General features: G+C 39.1%; 1 protein-coding gene across 4 annotated transcripts in view; it reads right to left on the bottom strand.

Moving 5' to 3' along the window:
- Positions 1 to 25798, bottom strand: part of TRIO (trio Rho guanine nucleotide exchange factor) — a 260312-nt gene that overhangs the window by 134379 nt on the left and 100135 nt on the right. For all 4 annotated transcript variants that reach the window (XM_067290998.1, XM_067290999.1, XM_067291001.1 and 1 more), the window contains 5 exons: positions 21230 to 21421; positions 20945 to 21076; positions 16674 to 16904; positions 9238 to 9360; positions 2109 to 2300 (listed from right to left, as the gene is read on the bottom strand). In XM_067290998.1, the coding sequence (XP_067147099.1) occupies positions 2109 to 2300; positions 9238 to 9360; positions 16674 to 16904; positions 20945 to 21076; positions 21230 to 21421 (870 nt within the window). The remainder of the gene's footprint in view (positions 1 to 2108; positions 2301 to 9237; positions 9361 to 16673; positions 16905 to 20944; positions 21077 to 21229; positions 21422 to 25798) is intronic.

Consider the following 25798-nt stretch of genomic DNA (forward strand, 5'->3'; position numbering starts at 1 on the left):
CAAACAAGAATTTTAAAGAAACAAAATTCACCCTGAACAGTTGAAGGGTGAAACTTTTTTTTTTTTTTTTTTAATAACTGAAACATGTCTCAGGAGTTTGATAACCAGTACCTCCGCCTACTACTTCGAACTCCTCTCTTCATCATCTGAACAGAGGCATTAATTTCTTAACCACACAGCAGAAGAGTTACGTGCTTACAGGTATGCACTAATTCATGCAGCGAATTCCCACATCCTGCAGGAGACATGCAATTCTCCTGCCAACAAAGCAAGGGTGACTTTCAGGTTTAGGGCATTTTCATCCTCCATCTGGCTTTGTGATGCCATTTCAGCGCTCCACGCACATATTTGATAACAAACAACATGCTCTTGAAAATCAAATACATTACAGAAAGCACAAGACAGCTCTAAGTTTGCTGTTTCTTTGCACTGTAACCAAAGGACTAGTCGACTAACTATGAACCACCTGCCTCACTCTCATCTCTATTTTTAAGTAGCATGCAAATAAATAAATAAAAAGCTAGTCTTGCTTACATAAATAAGTACTCTTTTTAATTTTCCCTGCTTCATTAGGTATAGAGGTCAGCCACATGACCAAAAAAAAGTAATTTTAATGTTTATACATCAGCCACAGTACCTTTCCCCAAAGTCCAGGCTGCAAAGAGGCTGCCATGGTAACAGCTGTGTGCACTTACAGGGTCACAATAATATCCATTTTCCAGAAGAAATAAATCAAGATACAGAATATCTTTTTTCAATAAAACATTATTATCTAGGGGAGCAGTGGCAACAATCCAGCACATCTGGATCAGTGTCCCAGAATTGCTCAGCAGTGACTCACAGGCCAGTCTGCCTTTTTGCCTTTTTTTTTTTTTTTTTTTTTTAAGCCCCTTCCTTGTAACTCCTTTTACAGCCTCCATCTTTCATCACTACAATCAACTGTGTCCATTTAAATACCATTCCAGCTGCTCCTTTCAGTGCTAAGGAAAACAGATAATGAAGAAATCTATAGAAACAATGAACATATTTCAGCAGCTGATTGCTCCTTTGCTTCACAACAGGTATTGAAACAGCAGTAAGTACTTGAGAAAAGTTAAGCAAAAAAGTTGACCCATAAGAATAGCTTAGGATAGCTTTTAGAATATAGTATTTATGTTTTACTTAAGCAAGCAGAGTGCTGGGAGAGCAGCAGCAAGCATCTAACACAAAACTGATGGGGGAGCTATGTACTCATGTCTACAGCCAGAAAGTATTCAGTCCCGACCTCCTTCAAAGACCAACTGCCTTGTGAGTTTGTTTCAAGTATAAAGCAGAGGTTCACAAATACAAAGCCTCCCACCCTTATCCTGTACACAGTTTTGGTGAAGAAAGTGTTTTGAATACGATATTTCCTCACTCAACATAGACCATTTCTCTATGCAGGGCAATGGGAGAAAGACACCAACTCTGTCATTCCAAGACCCAAAAGCCTTTTATACTTGTACCTAATCTGAACAGTGCAAGGATTTCACATGAGCTCTAAACAGAAAACACACAAATAATCTACAGTTGTCAAGATGTGTCACCACCAGTAGCCAATAATCCTTACCGAAATCCTTATTCTTGTTCTGGCCCATTCCACTGGCCCCCATGAGCCTATAAATACATATGATCTGTGTTCTGAACCAGAGCAGAAAAGTGATTTGGCTGAAAATTAAGCGTCTTTGGCTGAATTCTTTTTTGCCTGGCACATCAGTTCCCCAAACCAGCTCAGTTAATGTGGAACCCCATTAACACTTACTGCAGCCTTCATAAAGTGAGGGATGGTTGAGAGAAATAGTTTTTTAAACAGTTCTGCTGCTGCATGCTAACTTTGCACAGCAAAGGTAGAAGCTGCTTATGAAAAAAACAAACAAATCCTCCCCACAAAAACCCACAAAACCACAAACGCGCACCAACTTTCCTCCCACTTGACCTGCAATGAATTACATGTCGGAATCTTAATCCAAAACTCATTACACAATAGGGGTTCATTACTTCCTATGGTAGGGTTGTAACAATAAAAGTAACATTGGACAGACCTGGGTTTAAGGATAAAAGCTGTGACCTTGACTTGTCATCAGTTTTACCTCTTTAACATGGGTGTGAAAGGACACAGACATGTCCAGCAGGATCTTACGTTGCTCCACACGCCTAACAAAATCCTGTATCCTGTCCTCGAGCTGGTGGGCTGCTTGATAGATTTCTTCGGGGTCACACTCCCCGGTTTGAGCCAGCTGCTCGGCTGCTTCTAGAAGTTTATCTGCATTGGTATATGTGTTCTGTAGAGAAATAAGTTAGTTTCACAGGATTAAATGAATGAAAATTCACTCTGTCTTCTTTTAAAGCCAGTGTTCTGTTGCCTACAATATGAGATCTAACAGAAAATCAATAGAGCCATAATAAGTTAGGTGATGTGATATTTCCATGTCAATAGAATAATAACAGTAGGTACTAAACTTAATTCTCTCACAAAATCCCTCCACACCTGGCATTAAAAAGTATTTGTAGATTGAAGCTCTTGCCCTACTTTCTCCAAGGCAAAGCGTTCTGTTACTATCAGTTTCAACACACAAAATAGTGAAAGAAAGGTGAATTAACGTCTTCTTGCAGTATGCTTCTCTTTTATAGCACGACAAATTTATACATTACCTTTGCTTTTGGAAGGCAATAGAAGTGAAAAGTACTTGAAGATCTCCATATCCTGGCCTTTTTAAAAAAAGAGTATTACCCCTTCCTCTTGTTATGTTACAGTACTAATGAAAATTAAAGAACAAAGAGGCCCTTATTTTTCTTTTTCTTCCTTTCTTATTTTTTAAGGGTCATGGAATACAATCTTATTAAAAATGTTATTACATTTCTAGATCATTTTTTCATTTCACTGTGAAGAGCTATTTCTTAGCTCCTTATCTGTGTTTATTCGAATGTCTTCTCAGCCTAGAACTTGTCATATTTATTCCTTCTTGGAATTAGTACTTCATATTCACAACTAGAATAAAGATCAGTCTAATGACTTGTAAACTGGCCCATTTCAACACTGGATGAACAACAACCATGGCCAGAAGACTTTTCAAATTGTACTTTTAGAGGTGAGAAAGTCTTAACTGCTGGTAAAGACACTTAGCATCAAATCCACACATTCAGCAGAAAAGGTGTAAAGCAACCAAGAACAGGAGGAGAAATTTCCATCCATCCTGATGGAAATGAGGCATCCAAAATTTCCATGTCAACTGGATCAGCATTTGTGAAATAGCAGAAATGAAGCAAGATTCAGAAGTACACTATGGCTGAGTGTCAGAGCGGAATATTGTCCCAATACGTCATACCAGTAACAAGAGCAGATGAACAGTCACAGCAGAAAACAGCACATCAGATACCAAACTTCCCCCATTCTAAGACATCCATGTTCCAGAGAAGAGAGAGATTTTTAACAATTCTTAAAGCTTAGAACTTGCAGCTTGCATCTTTAGGTTTTTCATTAAATTTAGACTAGGACTGGTTCTGAGGATGTGCTATATAATTTGGGTGCTCTTTTTAGTTTCTAACCTTGGGTTTTTACATATTAAAATGGTTCTCAGAACAGACTCCTCACAAAAGCGTAGAGGGATATTAACCTCTGGAGAGGACAAAGATTGAAGCCGAGTCTACCCTAAAGAAACTTTGCTTATGTCACCACATCATGCATCCTGATAAGGCTGTAGCACAAGCTATCAAAAAATTTTTCTGTCAAGGTAATTTATGCCTTTCTCTTTTCCCTTCTGCCCTCATTGTCTTCTCCCAACCTGAATTGTATCAGGTAAAAATGCTGTTTGCCAGGATAAATTAAGCCTATGCAAATATGTTTTTCTTTTTTTCTTTGCCATAAATACAGTATCACACCTCTAATTAACATTATAATACCCACAAAAGTTAAATCCAAATCTGGCCTAAAACCCAACTAAGGGCCAGGAAATCGGAGTTCTCCAGGGTCTCAAGCAAATTACCAGGCAAGCCCAGAACTGATCATTTCTCTGTCTCTGTGCTCCTCACGTCTGTCAAGAGCTTCATAATAAAGGGTGGTGAGTGGTTTAAGAAATAATTTGTCTGCATATACAAAATGACTCTGAACTGCTCAGTTGCAAATGGCATCTGATGGGAAGTGTCCTTATTACTTCTATTTCCAAGTGTGTATTTTAATAAGCAAACCAGAAGATAGTTCCAAGTGCCTGGTTTTGTACCTTCAGTATCAAGCTTACGTGACTCAGTACAGCTTTTATGTATGGGAGGTGAGGGGGGGAGTTCCCATCCATTTATTACGATTTATTTTTGTAAGGAATTCAAACCATGCAGCTCCTTGATTTTGACTATGAGCATCTTGGCCCTTCCTTAACCTTCAGCTTTTTAATTGCACTGAGAACTCCTCCCTAGTTTCACCGGGAAAGCCTGCAGAGATAAACACAGCCCTACCCTTTTCATTGGGGAGCGCATTATTCAATGCTGCGGATCATCAGTTTGGTACTTGCTGGCTCAGAGCACAGTCTGATCTGCACTTTGGTGTTTTGAGATCCACAGTCACAGCTTGTATGTGTTCAAGAAGCAAGGCTGAACACCCTTAAGGCACTCCTCTAACAACTACTTCACCAACCCGGAGAGCCACACCCTGCTGCAGATGGCTGAAGAAGTTTCCCTTTTAATAAAAACTTTATCTCACATATGAAGCATTGTTTATGAATTCCAGGAGTATCTTCCGCATAATACACGCCCAGGCACAGACTTGCCTTTCTGTAAACTGGATGGTGAACTACCTATACTTGGAAGTTAACACAACCTAGATGCTGCTTCAGAAAGGGTTGCAATTCTCAAATCTTAACAGGAGATATTCAACTTACCATTAAAATTTCTCTTCCAAGTAGAACTGAAACATAGCATAAAAACTTCTCTAAATAGATAATGAACTACCCTTTGGAATAGAAATCACAGCAAATGTAAGAGTGCTCTACTAACTATTGCTGTTCCCAAACCTATGCTTACTTCAAAACAATGCTTGGAGGAAAACAAAAAGGTTTTGAAGGTTTTGAAATTGCTGAAACAAGGACAGTCACATTGGTTAGAATACCAAAGGTCAGGCAGAAAGGGCAGGAGTTGACCCCTGAAGCTGCTCAGGCCTGTCTCCTAAATTGACAGAGAAGCCTTCACGGAACAAACTCAACATGGAGTATTGAAACTGATGAACTCTTTCTCAGAACTTCTCCACTATCGCACCCTCTCCAGATCCCAGGGGAAAAGAATCACTCTGATATGAACTTTAAGAAGTCCTCTATTCCATTCCTCTCTGCCCCAAGGTACAACCAACTATACCTAAAAGTCAGTAACAAGACTGCTTCTCCAAAATGCCGAGAACGTAACGGAGTTACTCCCAGTGATGGAAAGCCACCACTTTCCTAAACAACGTATTTCATCACTTTCCTAGTATTCCTATTGAGAAGTCTTTTCTATACATCCTTCAGAAAAAAAAAAACAAAAACAAATATCCTCCATGTTTTTAGAAAGCACTCAAAGTCACCATCATAGAAAAGTCAAAAATTAAGTTTAAGAGATTAGTGCACAAATGAGTACTACTGACAACAGAAAGAGAAACGAACAAGCTATGCAGTGAACATTGAAGTAGAGTTCAAAGAACGTATCATAGCTAGAAAAAAAAATAAAGGTCAGCAAGAGAGATAAGAAGAGGTATGAACTGACTTTCAGACAAACTGGAGTTTAGTGAACTGTATGTGGGAGGGGTAGAAGAGAGAGACAGAGGGAGATTTAACTGAGGTATACCAATCATTAGAGGTAAAGAGAAAACGAAGAGGAGAGATTACTCATTAAATGTAGTGGATGCTATCAAGTTTAAGCATCAGACAACATACTTAAAGTGAAAAAGCAAAAGTACTTTTCATCTAAGGAGCAATTAAATTGCATAACTCACTGCCACAGCATCTGGCATATATGCCAAAAGCCTAAATGCATTCAGAAAAGCAGTTAATCTAATTAAGAGAAGAAAAGTCCTTCAATGGCTATTAAACATACTGGTTCTGATGCAGCCTTCAGTTCCAGACATCTAATAGTCTCAGACAACTGTGGGGGTAAAGGTAACTTTTTAAGTGTACAGTCCTTTTCTTTGTGCATCTGGTGATAACCACAAGCTACTGTAAGACAGAGACCTCTAGTATGATACAGTATTTAGTTTGACACTCTTCATGGGTACAGTCAAGCAAGAACTACTTCAAGCACACAAGCTTTTATTCCAGCCTTGAAGAAGGAATTAGAGGTCGTGGAAGGGAAATCATAGGGGTATTCAAACAAGGTTTGGAAGAATCTCTTTTCTGTATGTCTTGAACCAAACAGGCTGCATTTGCATCCCTATTCAGATGCAGTCTGCAGATGGAGAAGAGAACTTAGCTGAGGAAAAAGATCCCACTAATTAAATCTTGTCATATACCTTTCATGTTTTTTGAGCCATCTACTGTAGAAAAAAAAGACATCAATCATAGCTGAAACAGGACAAGCTGAGTTAGAATTTCATACAAAAATGCACAGGGAAATAAAGCCACACTATTAATCTGCATCCACTGTTTCTAAGAGGAAAATCTGTGCCCTTCAAGTAAATCAGTTAAGTCAAAAGAAGTTGGAGTCTTGACACTGACTAAATAGTCTCATGGATACAAAGGTGGTCATTGGGGGGGGGGGGGCCACCAACCCTAAATTTGACATTTGTGATTGAAAGTCAAAAGTTTCTCAAAGAGTATACTTGTAGCATTTATGTCAATATGTTAGAGTTCTGGGGGGTTTCTTAGTCAGCTGCATTTTAACTATCCAGTGTTTCTGTTAAAAAGTACCAAATAGAGAGACAAGTCTTCATTTTACAAGCATTTTAAACTAAATAAGGCATGAGCCTATGGTCCATTGACTCTGGAACATCTATTCCCTTCCATGCACAGCTTACTTTAACATCCCTTTGAATGGTGCTGACAAATTGGCATCTCATTCACATCAAAAAAGGATGAGGGAAAAAACAGAAGAAAAAAAAGAATTTTTTAGCTCCCCTCAAAACCAGGAGTTAGCCTTGGATCAAGAACTCTTCAACATTGCTATTGGCTCCCTGCATTTGATAAAGCATTGCCATGCCACTGACACTCCACTGGATGCTTCTTCCTCTCAACTTCTGATTAGAACTTACTAAAAACTGCTAGTTGTCCCTAGGGTTCTCTTAAAAAAAAGAACTGGGCCAACTAGAAATGTAGGTAGAGAACAAATCAGATTAAAGTTAATCATGCTTTAACAGAAACTGCAGATTGGTGTCTTAAACTTCAACATTAACCACAACACGAATGGCTTTTGGGGCCTTCTCATGTACAGTTTCAGAGCAAGTAAAAGAAACAACTCAGAGGCTGTGCCTCTCTTGGCAGTCACCATAAATTGAAAAGTTAGAGATGGGAAGAAGGAAAAAAAGAAAAAAGAGAGAGTGAGAGAAACAGACAGACAGATTTATTAGATTATCTTGTCCATTCTGCTGTCAGTGGAGGATTGTTCAAAGAACTTAAATACACTACAGGGAACCGTCTAGTTTTCAGTATCTCCAGAAATAGAAGTTCAAACCATTCCCTGAAGAGATCATTTTAAACTCTAGTAACATTCAGTTTTAGGAAGTTTTTGCTAAGTATTTGCTTTACAACTTTCTAGTTTAATTATAATGTAAATTAACAAGATGCTTTTTTTTTTAACAGTTTATACCCTACTAGTAGTTCTACATGCTTCATTTCTTCTGATTACCCAAGCATTTTTTCTTCTTTCCTCAAATAACACGGTATTAAGTATGAGATCATTCAGGTTTTCTTAAGCATCTTACACAAAGAGATTCCTGCTTGTCTGACCCAGAAAAATATGTCCACATGGAAGAAATTACAGAGTTTGCTAAAAATGAAATATTAGGCATGTGTATGGAAAATCCAGCATGTACATATATATAACTAACAAAGCTTATTATCTTGGAAAATTTTATAGGAAATCCATATTGAGGAATCTGTCTGATGCTATTTCAATTCTTTAAATCACTAGAGTGCTCTAAAATCATACTTTAAAAAAAAAAAACTATTAAGAGCTTAATTATCCACTAAATAGGCAATCCAGAAAGACACTTTTGATGCATCTACCATACTGTGCATCACTGCTAAACTCCTGCTTGTCACTCCTTTAGAATTTTCCACTCACGCACCTTCTGTTCTGACTGCAAGACCACACTATCAATCCTGCCTTAACGAGATTTTTCTTGATGAACAGTGACCTTAGAGATGTTTACTTTCTGTTGTGGGATGACTGATCATTAAGACTGAAGAATCGGTGCATGTTGCTAATGGAGCAGATTCAAACCTCCAGCTTCTCATGGGTTTTATCTCACACCCCCCTTTTTCAAGGTTGTTGCCCAAACCAACTTTGCCCTGTTATGCTCACTGTATTCCTCAATACCTTTGTTTCTTTCAGCTTGATAGTTTTTTTTGTTTTGTTTTTTAAGTGCTATGGAAAAGTGGGATTTGATGTTCTGTCATCAGTCCCACTCAACACAAACACTGGATAAAGATTCCTCCTATGGAAAAAATGTTGATATCACTGATTCAAAACAGGAGGGCATACACACATTGAACTTCATTTAAAGAAAAAAAAAAATCCCAAAGCTAGGCTGGCCAGTCTGCCAGCCCATTTGGCTTCTTTGAAGCCATTCTTTTTTCCCCTCCCAATCAGACCATCTGCTGTGGGGATAGAGGAAGCGGAGTTCCCCAAGCTTGTAGCCAGGAAGCAGGGCTTTCAATTCATCTCCATCCTCCCTTTCATGCTGAAAAAAAGTTTAAATCCTTGAAGCCCAGAGGGTTAAGTTACTTTAAAAGAGCAGCTTTCATTCTTCTGCAATTCAACACTCAAAAGCATCCTTTCAAAAATTAAAAAATAAAAATAAAAATTATTGCTCTGTTGGGCATCAAGGCTCCCACTTTCTCTGAGACCCTGGAAGTTTGTCTTTTCCTTACTGAAACAGAAATGCAAAGGAGAAGTGAAATAAAAGCCTGTGATAGAAATAAAACAGGCCATTCCTGGAACTGAGTTTTCTGTAGCAGAGCTCCCTTTGCCCAACTCTTCAGTTCCACAGCAGGCAGTTCTGATACAGTTCAATGACAAATGTACAGTTTCTCATGTGATTGCTTTTACCTGTGCAACTTCTTCAAAGTCTTCATGGCGTTTCTGCAAAGCTCTAGCCCGATGCAGGGACTTTCCCACTCCAGTATGTTTGCTAAGAAAAGCTTCTCCATGGTTTTCAATCCAATCCAACACCTATGGCACAGAAGTGAGACACACAAAAACAAACTCTGAATGGATATACCAAATGCTGCAATAAAGAGACAACTATTCAAGAAACTAAGGAGCTGTAAAGAGACTGCATATGAGCAACTGTATTAACGGATATCAAAAGGCAATATTGCCATTAAAAGATGTTAATTGCATCTTCTTATTAACAGCTATATTAAATTTTATCAAGACAATAGCCACCTCAGCCTAGCTAGATTATATGACTTAAGATGATTGGTTTATTCTGAGGCCTAGCAAGGACACCCTAATTTCTACACATTCATCAATCTGACAGCAATCTGATCCAAGCGGCTGGACCCCTTGTGAGGGCGTCTCTGTAATCCATTTGTGCCTTCAGCTGACGACTTTCTGTAATATAACACTAATGGAACTTGCACATTCCCAAACAATGCTGGTGAATAAAACAGTGACATTTTATTTTGTAAGAGGAGAACTCTTTTCCTACTGCACAGTAAGAAATAAAGAGAAGATTTGTTAGGTTTTTTGTTTGTTTGTTTTTCCCTTCAGCTAACACAATATAATTGAGCTGAAATAGTTAAAAGATGAATGGCAATGTTTACATTCTCTGAAGAAACATCTCCCCAAAAGATCAGATAGAGGTAATTGCATATCCTCAGTTTTAGAGCTGGAAAAGTGAGGAGCTAAAGACATTTTAAGGGACATTAAAGCTTCTACCACAATGATTGTGCTGACAGCTTTATAAATAGTAAAAGTTGTACATGTAATTAGTTCCTGCCAGTTAACACAAAGGATTACTGCATACATCCCAAGTTTCTGACAAGCGAACAAGCAAAAACATTTGATATCTCTCCAAACTAATACATCACAGCCGTATTTTAATGCCTTCATTAGGAAATATGCATATGGCATTTAATCCTTTTCAAGATATTCCAAGTTTCAAGAAAGCTTTCCAGAATTAAAGACAACTCCATATGGATAATTTTTCTAACGCAGCTTAACCTTCTTTATACCTTATTTATTTAGAGAAGTATAATACTTTACTTAACACTTACCTCCATCATTCTTTTTTCTTTAAAACCTGAGCCTTCTGTTTCATTTTAAAGTATACCTGCCAGAAACCTGTACCTTATCTCTCCTTATCTACTCGTGTCCTTTACTCTGATACATGAAGTTGGGTGTGGTTTTTTTAAATTTTTCCCCATACTGAAGACATTTGACATTTAGTGTAACTAAAAACATTAATTTTTTTTACTTCCATGCAACCAGACTTAAAAACCACTCCTGCAGCATCCTACTTATGGTTATATTTGATACATGCATAATCCCACATACTATTCTCATATGGAAGACATCCATGCTTTCTTTAGTACAGAAAGTGAAAGCATCTGGTGTGATTTCTCATTTATCTTGACTGTTAGAATCTTTTCTTGGTTTGCACTCTTCTGTGCAACATCTTCAACACAATAAACATTCCCATAATGCCACATAATACAGCCATCTCAAATCATCAATACTTCACTAAAACTCCATGGCATGTATTTCAATTTATGCATTGTTCATTTTCCTAGAAAGTATATTCAAAAGTGTTTTTTTTTTTAGGTCAGTTTACATTTTATTTTACTTCCTGCAAGGGAGAGAGTTGATCAGCGAAGGTACAGCGAGGTTAGTATGCACTAGCCAAATGAGTCCTCAGTTACGTATAAAGTTTAAATTAGCAATGCTTTTGGCTGGTTTCAGCAGACCACTCTGCTTTTCTTGTTATAAAAAGAGCTAGAGAGACATTTGGATGAGAGAGTTAGACTGGACTCTGGCTACTTCTGCCAGTTCACAGGTAACAAATGAAATCAACAGCATATCTGCACCAGAAAGCATGGGGTGAAAAGCAATAAGAAGCACATGAGAAAAAATTTCTGCTCCAAACAGTGTTCAGTAACTTCAAGAGAAGAAACTATCATAGAAATCCAGCACAAACATCATGACTTAAAGCAGTCAACCAGAGCAGCACCAATGACTCTGAGTAAATACAGTATAAACAGAAATCTTCCCTCTCAACCTTCTCACCTTGATTGTGGGCACAATGGAGGCAGCATTTCTTACTGGGGAATTTCACAGCATGTAAAAGCAGAGTCAAAGTTAAAGCTTGCTTTTGCATATTAGTGAGAACTTCTGCATACCCCTTTGGCTAAAGGACAATCCCATTAGCTAGCCCCAATAATAGCCCTTTAGCAATCTGAAATGATGCATTTTTCCTCCTCCTGGAAGGGGTTAGAGTTACAGAAGCCATCAGCATCAAACCCACTACAGACCTGTCTACTAACATGAAAGCACATGGGGTTTACTCTACTAGTACAGTAATAAACAGGAATTTAAGACGTTCAACACTTCTCAGTGAAAATGTGTATAACATTATCCTCCACTGCAGCAAGTTGCTTTAATAAGATGTAATTAAGCATTTACTGCAGTCTTAGCAGAACCATCCTTATGCCCAATTTAGGAACTAAAAAAAATGCTTATTTTAAAACACTAATAACTGAATAAATGGTAGAAGTAATTACTATGCAAAGATGGCTTTATCATGACAAAACCATTGTTCACGGCTGCAAAATAAATGTTTTGTACATATTGTTTGCAGAAATAAGCAATGAACAGCTGATCTTTTGCAGATACAACAGCCTCACTTTCACCAGGTTTCCCCACATTACTTCAAGTCCTCCCTCTCCTGCCCCTTTAACTACATTGCATACTCCCACTTGTCTGCTTGCCACCACTTAGTGCCATTTTCAAGACAAATTCGGGGGGGGGGGGGAATCTTTGAATTTCTAATATCCAAACAGTTAAAAAATGGAAATATTCTTTCCCCAAAAGAACCATCTAACACTGGAACAGTTTCTTCAAGCCACAGTAGAATAATACAGTAAAATCATTAGTATTTTGAGTCAGAGAAAGTAGTAAGTATTCTTGGTCTGCCTTACATTAGTCAAGGCTAAAACAAATGACTTTGAGGGAGGCTGACCAAGGAAGCAGCAGCTACCGAAGGTCAGTGGGGACACTGTGTGTGTGTGTGTGTATGTGTGTGTGTTAAATCAACTACAAGTATGCTGTAGTAATTTCTGATCTGCAAGCCATCAGCGCTGTTTTCTAGGCTCAAAAGCTTTCACCGTATGAGTGTCAGCAGTATCATTCTACCAGAAACATTACCTTTATTTTCAATTTTGACCTTTTGTGGCCTAGCAGCACAAAAGCCTACATTGCTATTACAAATCTGCTTTATTATTCTATATCAAAATCCTCAAAGCCAACTCCTTTCTATCTTAGCTGAAAGACTGATGTGTATTGTCCACCCTGGTAAGCTTGCCAATTCTTAAGCATAAATTTAGACCTTTATTAGCATGTTTAATACTAGAAGGATTTTTTCAACAATTGAATGCAACAGCCAATTTATGATCTGACTCTTTTCAATACCCTCTTTTTGGCAATAATATACAGACCAACTTGGAGCTAGATTTTTTGGCATGTTTATGTTATCCAAGGTGACATCTCAGAATTCTGTTCAGTTTAAGACTGTCTTAGGTTTACACATTTCATTTTTTCAGATTTGCTGTAATGTACATCTTACCTACTACTTTTAAATATTTCATGTGCTACTTTCCTTACTAACTGCTCCATGAAATTTGCAGATGATTCTTGATATGCGTAGTTAGCATCATAATGGTTTTGGTAATTTGGAAAGCGCCACTAGAAACTTGTTCCCAATACTGAACATACAAAACAGGGAAAAAAACGTTTTCTAAGGTGGAGGTTACACAAAATGAGGTACCAGCCCAACACGTCCAAATCCCTCCTGCAACTCAACTCAGTCAGTCACTTAACACATCCATAAACTGATTTATTTCACTAACCCAGTAGAAAATTAACCCAGGAGAGCTAAGAGGAGAAAAGCACAGACTCATGTTGAATGACAGTTATGAATTCACTTACAAAGCATTTGGTTGCTTGCCACTCTGTGCTATTTAACTATAAACAGTGGAAGAGAACTGCACTTAGTTTATTTTGACATGAAAAAATACATTTAACTTTACTGATGATAATAAAAGAGATTTTCACATTAGTTCTTAAATTTGGCTAGACAATCTTAATTGAATTTGTTAAGGTTTGAACAAGGACTAACAAACTTGAAAGAATGTGCAATTGCAGATGAAAATATTTTAGAAAGTTTCTTTGGAGCTCTTCATAACCATGCCAGAATTGTCTTGGATATAAACTTAAACAAGTATCTCAAAAGCAAATAATTTCACACACTGAATGGTGTCAAGGATTATTCAATTAAAGAGCTAAAGTTTCTTATGTAAATCAGATGATCTGATAACCATTTTGCTTTTCTTTTGTGGAAAAAAAAAAAATTGTCCAAGACCACTTTTTTTCCTGTAGATTTTTAAAAGTGAGGGAGCTACAAATTGCCAGAGGGAGGTTATTGCAGAGATGTATCATTATATGCTTGCCATCTTCCTTAAGGCATCTGCTGTTGGCTACTATTAGGTGTACCTGTTTTATCTGGTATGGATGTTGAGTTATTGCCTTAGCATGCTGTAGCATGATCTCCACTGAAACATAAGTAACTATGAAAAGTTGTATTTCTAGAGGGAACAATACCCACAACTTGCATTGCGATCTGCTACAAGGCAGTGTCCAAAATACACCGATACCTAAAGCTGACTTAAAGTAACATAACATACTACCACATAGAACATTTCATAAGCGTCCAAAGTGGATGTTAATAGCCATTACAGGGATAAACCAAAGGCAATCCAGTCTCAGACAGTCATCACTAGCAGATGTTAAGGGAAGGGCTTAGGAACATGGCAAACATGTCCTACTTCACTGACCCAGGGGCTCTATCTTTGTATTTAAAATTTACTTTGAAAACTGAAGTGGTTGATAACGCTGTGCATTAGCACCAGAGGCTGCAGCTTCACATCATAAAGAGGATATCTTAATGCCAGATCTGCCTTGCAAAGCATACAGAGAAACCAGAGGCATAAACAGGAAGAAAGAGAAATTCCTCCAACCAATAGATAAGGCATGTACTGAATAATGAGCCTAGATGGAGCAATCCTCGAGCTGATTGTTCATGCTGAACATTTCTGGTACACCCTCAGTCCACACATGTGATTTGGGTAACACGTTCTTGATACTGGAGGTTATAAAAATGAGTGAAGGTGTACACTTCAGTGTTTTGATGCCCCTGATTATTTGATGCTAAACGAATTGGTTCCAGGATCTGGTTTGTCTCATACAGAGAGAAGATGAAGACATTACTGTCTTCATCCAGCTTCTTGCTGAAGAACCTGGTAGTGATTCTACAATGACCTGAGTCTGGTGAAAGGTTACTTGAAGTTTAAAGAACAAAGCAATCTTAGAGCTAACTCTTGCACGCAGAAGCCATGTGACACTAGACTCCTGAACTAGGAAGGAGCATAAAATGACAATTCCCTACAAACGTTTTATGAGTCCCAAGGTAGTAAAAGCAAAGAGTAGGATCAGCATGGTAAGACTCACTGTAGCATTTAATGAACACCATCCATCCACAGGAAAAACTGCCTGCAGCCTGACCCACAGGCCTGAAACCTATTGAATCATGCATCTGGCAAACAACCTCAGGAGGTCACTTGGCCTGAGTTGCCTAAGTCAGTCCTTCCTAGACTGAATTCAAATGAGAGGAGAAAGTTCCAGGACTCAGTCCACACCTGCTGGCACTAGAGTACAGCTGAAAGCACCTATACTATCCCCTACAAAAATCAAACCACTATGTTCATTTCAGTTTCTGAAGAATGCTCATGAAGCCTGTTAAATTTAAGAGGCAATTCCTTTGTGGACTGTGCCTCATCAGTTTTGACAAGTGCCCTTCACTGGCTACTTACACAAGTAGAGGCACTGGATCCTCCTGACTAGCTACTATTGATGCAATGACCTTGATGAAGGGCCTCTAGGATTTATACAACACCATCACAATGTTCCCAGTTTTGTTCTCTGTGCCTTTCCTGATCATTCTTAGCATTCACTCTGCTTTTCCTTTTTTGCCAGCCAACATTTTTTTCATGCATTTCCCCATTCTTTGTCACATCTGACTGTTGAGAAGTTGGGCAACTAACTGCCTTTTCATATTTGCATTTTAAAAAAATTTTTTACATTAAAAATTACAAATAATTTTATACTTAATTCAGTAGTTAAGTAACTTTTTTCCACCTTTCCTTGACTTACAGGAAAAGATAGACACTCAGTATATAGAAATCTGAGCTATCAAGGTTGCTTCCCCCTATCTCCCACTAAGTCTGTCAACTACTGCGAATAATTGAAACCAGGCTACTCTACTCCCAACAGCACGCACACAGCATTTGCTTGCAACAGGTGACTACAAGAAATTTGATTTGAAGATAAAGTGGAACTAATTTGGAAGAAACAAGATTATTTTAAACAGAATGTATGACTGGATATTTAAAATCCACAGTCAGAAGCTCTTGATTTGTGAACACCTTTATATTGCACTGAAAGACCATGATCAGCAGAAATTAGTCATCTTAACTTTTTATAAAGAGGAGCTATTAAAAAATAAATTATGAATTTCTCTGTTAAATGCAGCTTAAGGCAAACATTTTCTGTTTATTAAAAATGCTTTAACAAAGGAGTTCTGTACAGCTTTGCCTTTTTAAGCTAGATCAATATCAGAGATATTAATGTATTTAACTACTAAATTTTATGCATGTCATCACAGTAAGAGAAGTATGGCAGTTAATAATCATTTATTCAAGAACAAAGTCATTGTCATAAAGTAATCTTATCTGTAATTTTTACATCACTTTAGTATATTACTCTCACATTTTCCAAAAAAAAAAAAAAAAAAAAAAATCAATTAAGTATTACTGAGGATTTGACACACAAAATTTGTTACAGAAGAAACACTAATTTTTTGCATGCTACTACAAGTCTTTCCGACCCTTCAAGTCCAGAACTTTCCTTTACCTAGAATGTGAATAGCAGCTTCCAGCACAAGCTTAGAACAGCTTTTGTCTAGAATAAAAATCTCTTTCATCCTATCTGAATTCAAGTGAATAAAAGAAGGTACAAATATATTTTCTAGCCGTAACAGGGAGTCTCCTCTGAGAGGAGGAGAATCAGTTCATCAGTTCTATGCAGCTATTCAACTGTTGAGTAAAAGAATACAGGGTCCAGCAGTCAAAACTCACCTGCCAACACAACCCAGGTTCAAATCATAGCCTGGCAGATGGAAAGCCATGTAGACATCATGAAATAAAACCTACCTGTTGAACGTCCTGTTGAAAAACACAGAGTTGAAGCCGCTGGTGCAAGCGGACCTTCCGATGCTGCCAAATGTTTTCCAGCTGGCGCTGGTGGTGCAGTACTTCATGGATAACGTCCAGAACATGATGAACTGCTTTTGAGTAGTTGGCAGAGGCAGTGAGGGAATCAGAGCTGCCAGGAGTCAAAGGTCTCTGAAGTTTGTCAAGCAGTGACTTTCCATCTTGGCTCACCTGACCATCAGAAGGGATGCAAAATTATTCGTCTGGCCAAAGTTTGTCAGACTATCCTTCCGTCTCCCCCTGCCCCCATTTTAGGTTTCTTTAAGAACTTGGGGAGCAGTGATGGGGACATTTTATTGCAGGTACGATTATGTGCTGCTGTTATAAAAATCTATATTTTTATATCCTCCCTCTATGTAAGACAATTTTAAGCAGCAGCAACTTTCTAAATAACAACCTGTCTTTCTAGTACCTTAAGAGTGATTTTTCTTAACAGTAATTTTTTCAAAGAGGTCAGGGCTAACTTAGAATAAGCGTTCTCCTTCATCTCTCTCTCTCCAGCTCTGTAGTCAAATGACCTAAAATTAAGCATTTGAGCAGAACTGCCCTCCCAGGAATATCTCTCTCCCCTTTCATCCACTGCGAAGGGGAAAAAGGAAGTTATTTTCTATAAGCTAATGTTAAATTCATCAACAGATTTAAACCAAGAGATATGAACTTGGGGCAATTTTTGATTTTACATATATTACAACTTTTAAATTATTACCATACAAGTAAGCCAAAACCAAACTGATATTACGACAAACTTAAAGCCAGTTAAATCACTTAAAACCTTTCCATGCAACACAGAAATATATTCTTTTGCAAAACGTGTTTGACTACGGATGTTGATAAGGAACATATTAGTCATTTCTAGCTGTTGTCTTCTCTAATCCAAACCACAGCAAAAATATTGGGATTTATGCTGCATACTAATTAAAAAGCAGTAATCCTACTTCATCTGGTCACTGTTAATATTTAACATTTGTTAAGGTTGTTGAAAGCTTTTTTCATTGCTGTTTAACTATTCTGCCACTTTCAGCATGAAGCTCAAAAGAACTATTACAATTTGGTATTACTTAGCTAATTGTAAAGAACTTTTCTAACTGCTCATGTGACAGACAGGAAAAATTCATCCAAAACCACAAGAATGAGAGAAAAACAATAGTGGTACTCCATTAAATCAAGATCATCTCACAAACATAAAATGTGTCAAGGCTTTTCTCTAGCAGCTATTTTCAATGATTTTCACTGATTTTAGCTGAGATCACATTTAAAGATTGCTATTCAATAGTCAGATCAGATCAAAGTTCTCTTCTAATAAGTAGTTTAAAGAGTGTCTATTTCTCAGTTCTCATTTAAGCTTGTCCCTTTGAGTAACAAGTATCAACAAAGAGAATGAGGCACACTTGGAAAAGCAGCACCTATAAAGTCAAGTCAGATAGGAAAAGAGTATAATCCATTCTGGTTGTTACTATGATGACGACTTTTCCCTTCTGCATCCTAAGCAGTTATCTAGTACAAGTTTTGTCTTCCAAACATTTCAGAAAAATAGACTTCCATTATTTATCAAGAATCCATGAAATTCAGGAAAAAGTAAGTGTGACGGTCCCTTGATCTGATTTGTTCGTCATCTTGACAACCAAATAACCATGCACATCTGCTCCTTGCAGGAGTCAACACAGTAAAGTCTTCTTCCTTTCCAGTGCGTGACTACCCTAACATTTCAGCCAAGTATATGACTTAATTTAAGGCACAGCTCTTAGTTTTTCAAGCACACCAGTTATCTAAGCTTGTAAGCCAGTAAGTTACTTTTCTAGTAACACACAGTAATTATCCTCAGTAATTAGACTCAGTCTAGTCTTAAAAGCATTTACTCTCTTTAAAATCACTGTCTCTAAGTCGTGTTGTCAAGACATCGCAATTTAATGCGAATGACTAAGTGTTATCTTTTCTGTGGTGTTCCCCTCTCTTTCTCCTCACTGTTCATTCATCACAAAATGAAAGGAGCTCCATGCTGCAAGAGAAACTAAGTCATATGCCTAAGTGATAAGCAGCAGTGCTATAATACCTTTACAAAAAAGGACAACTCAATCAATCTTCAAAAAGGAATGCATGTTTAAATAAGGGGAAGCAAAATCTCTTCTGTTTAAAGGAGGAACATGACTTGTCCATACACATACAACTATTATTTCTCCACAAATTCTGATAGCTAAAGAATAAGCTATGGCTTTAATACACGAGGAAAAACGATGACCTGAAATCAGAAGAAAGGGACCTAGGTGTGGGGGTTTTTTGTTTTTGTTTTTGATAAAATGCCTCGCTGTGCCAAAGTCAAAAGCTACAGCTTTGAAATGCTAAACAAATTTTCAGGGTGTTTGCCAGAGCAACCCTACCATCTACCCATCTAATTTATTTGCACTATGTATCACCAGGAAGCAAACAGTGCTTAGTATGGTAATCCACAGCACTTGTTTACGCTTAACAGCTCCCCCCCTTTTTTTTTAAACCAGTGATGTGACTGAATCAAACTGTTTATGTTCAGCGTTTTATGATCATTATCCCAGACAGCCCTAACCTTTTTATTCCTTGCTGCACTTCTCTGGGAGCTTGCACCTCAGATTGCCTCTTTTCATGTTTGTCTACTGCAAACATGCTACATCTCTCTCCCTTGTTCTAAAAAGAGATTCTCTCAATGAACAGAAGTTACAATGAAGAAACCTTCCTACAGAACACACATTCAAGAATGAGTTAAAACAGGTATCTGTAGTAAGAACCCTAAGTTTTATCGCCAAAGGTGTGCTTCAGTACGTCATGAAATCAGTTATCATAGCAAGCTGGCATGTAATCAGGAATGGGGGTGTCACTGTATGTTTCACACAAAAAGAACAATTAACACAAACTCTGAGCACCTGACTGATGGGTAAAGCAGCTGCTGCAGGCCCTACGATGGCAGATGTTCAGAAAGTCCATTTTTGATACATGAACAACAGGACTGATCATCAGCTCTGATTTTACACTCCTTTACTGCTGTCCATGTAAAATGTGAATTGAGTTACACTTTAGTTGCCTGTAATAGTGCTGATTCATCAGAAAATAGTTTCATTTCATTATGCAATGTATAAATCACAAATCATTATTTCATTCCAACACCATCTCCTTTTAATAGGTGCAAGCTGTAGGCCTAAGCTGTCTTGTGTCCACCAATCTTTTTTTACCTTGATTTAAATCAAATGCATATTTTTACATAGCTTTCACTGGAACAGAAGCTACTTTATTTAATCCAAATTCAACCGATGCTATTCTAACACCAAAAGACTCCAACAACATTATTCTGTGGTGTTAACAACCCTGACAAAAGAAAGTAAGAAAAGCTCAACAGAAAAAGCAGAAATGCCCTGTTAGCAAACTGTGAAGTCAATACCCATTTGATTTCTCACTTTGGCTAACCGAAGAGAGAGAACTTAAAAGAGAATTCAAAACTTGCAGGAAAACAATGGATACTTTAGTCATCATTTTCTAGGCTACCTTAAGAATAAGCATTTCTTTCTAAGTTGTATTTATAACTACTAGATATACCAAGAAGCATTCTCCATCTTAAAAGCATGTCATTAGGTTCAAAATCCAAGATTAGAGCAGCAATATAGGATATGCTAATCTTATGAATGCTGAGTGCATATGCATGCTGGCTCATTTAAGTGCCTTTCAGGCTGGCAGAACTAAGTATTTAACTTCTGGTTTGTCAAGTGACATTCTTTGAAGGTTAAGGCTTTTTTGAAAGACAATTTCAGAAACAGATTTTCAAAACACACTTAAAGCAATCCATGCCAACAGAATACTTTCCCAAAGAATACCCAGCTGCTTTCCATGCAAATAAATAATTTAATGATAGTACCGTATTGCTATTAAAAGGTAGTAATATGCAAATGCAAATTAAACATACTTAGTACACTGCATGAGTTGCTTGTATCAGGCAAGTCTGCAAAAACAGTATTATGGTCTCATCTTGCCTTTTAAGTTTCATTCAGAAGACTAAGAGGAAGACTTAAAACTTGCATTTAAATTTGAACAGCAGCAGCAAAATCCAGAATACTAAATTAAGAGGGACAGCCTGGCACTTAAGTTTCAAACTAATGCACTATGCAACATGTTCCAGCAATTCGTGACCCAGCCTTAATATTACACCATTTTACTAGAAACAAGTCAGCAACCTAAAGAAACAAGCTATTTACCTCAGAGTAAGCCAAGGTAATATGCTCATATATCCCTTGATGATGATGGATGGCATCTTCTAAGTCTTGCAGTTCAGAGGGAAGCTCCACTTCACCACAGGCTTTACACCAGGAATCCACATTGCTCATGTACTGAAACAGAGAAAAGACCTGCTTAACTTTGGGTTCTACCAATAAGTAAACGTACATTAGAAACACGCAAAAGGAGTACCATCTGCATGATGGCCACTGAAAAGACTCCTCTTAAGTGACAACCTCTTGTTGGTTCCCTCCCCATTTACTAACCTGTTCAGCTTTCTGATGGAAGATAGAGGACATATCCAGTAAGGTGCTACGTTCATCCAAGGCTGCAGCAAATGCCTTCCACTCTTGCTCCAGCTGACTCGCAATCTGTTTTATCTGTTGCGAGGCGTAATGGCCAGACTCAACCAGGCGATTTGCTACCGACATGATGCGGTTTATGTTTACGTACACATTCTATGGAGAAGAGGAGGAGGAAAAAATTAGTGTAGGTTAGGAGACCCCTTAAATACATGGGCATAGCTCTACAAAATTACAGTAGTGCTTAACAAACTAAACCTGGTCTTATTTGCAAAGTTTTTGCATGCCTGACATGGAAATCTTGGTGTATAATGTAGCAGCCTGTCTGCATTGCTGACAATGACACACAACTTGAAATGACCAGAGTCTCATGCTAACATCAATGGCCAGCTTAAGCAAAGTTACATTACACAAAGACTCATTATTACAAGGAAGAGGAAAAGCTGACCATACTTCACAACAGCATATCAATAAGAATTTTTATTGATGTTTAAATCAGCAAGACATTCAGACACACAATACAGAAAATTAAAAGTATAATTAGTAAGCACTATATCTATCCTTGATATGTACATGTGGAACACCACTCTGTGCTACAGATCTTTACATTGTCTCCTGAAACCATTTATACTCTTTAAATAAAAGGAGCAAAACTTTAGAACTCAAAGTTTACTTTGAGTTTATTCAAGAAATTTTATTTTCCTACCACTATATTGACCCAGAGCTAACACTGAAAACTAAACAAAGTAGGTCAAAGACCAGAAAGATTCTCTAGCATGTTGTCACTACTCAGTGATGGCTCTTAGTCACTCTGATTTTCTTTCCTTTTAACTCACGCATTTTGGCATATAGTATCTAATATCTGTTCTTCATTCTGTATGAACAAACAATATTTTTCAAAGGAAGCAATCAAGTGTTTCCAATTCCTGCAAAGCCAGAAACAAGCTTAGCTTCATCACCAAAAGCTTTCTGAGTAGCTCTTCCAGAGCTATATTTACCGAATGCTGCACTGACAGTTCTTTCAATTGGGCTCGCTCTCATACCTTTGGAATGAAATTCTTGGAATCGCAAATAGTTGAGGTTGGCAGAGACCTCTGGAGATTGCCTTGTCCACTTCTCAAGGCAGGGTCAACTAGAGCAGGTTGACCAGTTGGGTTTTGAATATCTCCAAGAATGGAGAGTCCACAACTTCTCTGGGCAACCTGTTCCAGTGTTTGGTCACCCTTAGAGCAAAAAAAAAGGTTTTTCTAACATTTAAATGGAATCTCCTGTATTTTGATTTGTGCCCATTGCCTCTTGTCCTTTCACTGAGCACCACTGAGAAGAGTCTGGCTCCATCTTTTTTTACTGCCTGTCATTAGATATTTATGCATTTCTTTACATATACATATATGTAAGAGAGAAGACTAAGGGGGGATATATATATATATAATATAATATATAAGCCCCTCAGTCTTCTCTTCTCCAGGCTGAACAGTCCCAGCTCTCTCAGCCTCTCCTCATATGACAGATGCTTCAATCCCTTAATCATCTTAGCAGCCCTTTACCGAAATTGCTCCAGTAGCTCCATCTCTCTCTTGTATTGGGGAGCCTAGAACTGGACACACTACTCCAGGTGTGGCTTCAACAGGGCTCAGTAGAGGGGAAGAATCACCTCCCTCGACCTGCTGGCAACATGCTTTCTAACGAAGCCCAGGATGATAGTGGTTTTCGTTGGTACAAGGGTACATTGCTGGTTCGTGTTCAACTTGGTGTCTGCCAGGACCCTTCTCCGCAAAGCTGTTCTTGAGCCAGTCAGCCTGCAGCCTTTACTGGTGCATGGGGTTACTCTTCCCCAGGTGCAGGACTTGACATTTCCCTCTATTGAACTTCATGAGGTTCCCCTCTGCCTATTTCTCCAGCCTGCCAAGGTCCCTCTGAATGGCAGCACAATCATCTGGCGTATCAAATACTCCTCCCCACTGCCACCCCTCCACCCCCCCTTTTTTTTTTTTAAATCACCTACAAGCTTGTTGAGGGTGCGCTCTGTTCCATTATCCATACTATTAATGAAGACACTAAACAGTATTGGACCCCGTACTGACCCCTCATGGGACACCACTAGTGACTGGCCTCCAGCTGGACACTGTGCTGATGATCACAACCCTCTGAGCCCAGCAGTTCAGCTAGTTTACAGTCCTCCTCACTGTCCATCTATCTAGCCTTCATTGTTTTGTCTATGAAGATGTTGGGGGGGGGGGCACTGTCAAAAGCCTCACTAAAGTCAAGACAAACAACATCCACTGCTCTCCCCTCATCCACCAAGCCAGTCACCTCATCATAAAAGTCTATCTGGTTGGTTAAGCATTATTTCCCCTTCATAAATTCATGCTGACTTCTCCCAGTCACCTTCTTGTCCTTCACATATTTGGAAATAGTTTCCAGGGGGATTTGCTCCATTACCTTCCCAGGGACTGAAGAGTGGCTGAGCAGCCTGTAGTTCCCCATACCCTCCTTCTTGCCTTTCTTAGAGAGAGAGGTGACATTTGCTCCCGTCCAGTCCTCTGAATTCTTTCTCAATCACCATGACCCTTCAAAGACAATCAAGAGTGGCTTCGCAGTGACATTGGCCAGTTCCCTCAGCACTCATGGGTGCATGCCATTAGGGCCCATAGATCTTACCTAAGGGTAAGTCCTTCTGCTCCAGACTTCCCACTGGTCTTAAGAGGCCTGGGATTTCTCTGCCTTCTCTGTGTCCTTTGTTACCAGGGCCCCTGGCCCATTCAGCAGTGGGTCCACATTTTCCCTAGCCTTTCTTTTACTGCTGATGTAAATGTTGAAGCCGTTCCTGTTGCCCACTACATCCTTCACCAGATTCAACTCCAGGTGGGCTTTAGCTTTCCTAAATCTATCCTTGCATGCTCAGTCAGTGTCTCTATGCAGGATGTATCCTATATAGATGACAATAGGTGGTGATACATCCTGGGGCACCTGTTCCTCCTTTTACTTTTATGCTTCCTTTTTCTGTTTGAGCTTAGGCAGGAGCTCCTTGCGCATCCATGCAGGTCTCCCGCTGCCTTTGCTTGATTTTCTTCTTGTTGGGATGGACCATTCTTGAGTTTGGAGAAGGTGATCCCTGAAAATCAACCAGCTCCACTGGACCTCTCTTCTCTCCAGGGCCATAGCCCATGGGGTTCTTCCAAGCACATCTCTGAAAAAGACAAAGTCTGCTCTTCTGAAGTCCGGGGTTGTGATCCTGCTTAATGCCTTCCTCACGCCTCGCATGATCCTTAACTCCACCATCTCATGGTCACCACAGCCAATGCAGCCCTGACCTTCACATCCCCAATCAGTTCTTCCTTGTTTGTAGGAATTGGGTCCAGAGTGCCTCCCCCCATTGGCTCCTTGATCACCTGAGTTAAGAAGTTGTCATCAATGCACTCCAGAAGACTTCTGGATTGCTTGTGCCCTGCTGTGTTGCTCCTCCAGCAGATATCGAGCTGGTTAAAGTCCAGGACCTGCAAACATGAGACTTCTTCCAGTTATCTGGAGAAGGCCTCATGTACTACTTCTTCCTAATCAGGTGGTCTGTAGCAGACACCCACCACAATGTCACCATTTTGGTCTGTCTATTAAATCCTGACCCATAAGCTCTCAGTTGGCTCATCATCCATCCCAAAGCAGAGCTCCATGCATTCCTATTGCTCTCTCACATAAAGGACAATTCCTACTGATTCCTCCTGTTTGTTCCCTATGCTGCATTCATTAGCATACAAGTACTTCAGAGAGGGACCCAGTCATGCTGATTTTGCAGAAAGGGTATGACTGCTTTTCCCATAATGCTGTCCCATAGGCTCTTCCTTATTTATGTGCATATGCATGGGGCTTCAGCCCTGTCTTTGCTGATTACAACATCCCTGCTGTTCATATCACCTCATACCCTTGGCTTGCCAAACTTTCCCTACCAGGTTGGCCAGCCTGTTGTCAAAGATACTTTTGCACCACTTAGGTGGATTCCATCTCTTCCAAGTAGTCCATCTTCAAAGAGGGTCCCATGGTCATAGAAACCAAAACCTTGTGGCCAATATGGGCTATGCAGCCAATTGTTGACCAGCAGGATCCAGTCATCCTCATGTCCTTCCCCCTCACTGGAAGGGCTGAGAACGCTACCTGGGCCCCCTTGCCCTTGATCATCACCAGAGCCATATGGTCATGCTTGATACTTTCAGGTCACCCCTAGCTGTATCCTTGAAGCTCATGTAGAAAAACAGGAGGAAGTAATAGCCTGAGGGCCAGACAAGCCTTGGCAGTCTTTCTGCAGTGTCCCAAATCTGAGCTCCCAGCAAGCCTCCTTAGACAACAGGTCAGGTTTGCAAATAGGGGCCTCTGTCTCCTGCAGCAGGGAGTCTCCCACTACTAACACTTGTTACTTCCTCCTGGTGCTGCTACTTGGCTCAGGCTCAGCTGACTCAGATGATTCATTTGACAGAGTTCCCAGCCACTTCTCTACTACCAGGGCACTGAACCTATACTTCAAAGTCGCAAATCTTGAGG

The sequence above is a fragment of the Apteryx mantelli genome, chromosome 2, assembly GCF_036417845.1.
Source record: "Apteryx mantelli isolate bAptMan1 chromosome 2, bAptMan1.hap1, whole genome shotgun sequence".
NCBI lineage: Eukaryota > Metazoa > Chordata > Aves > Apterygiformes > Apterygidae > Apteryx > Apteryx mantelli.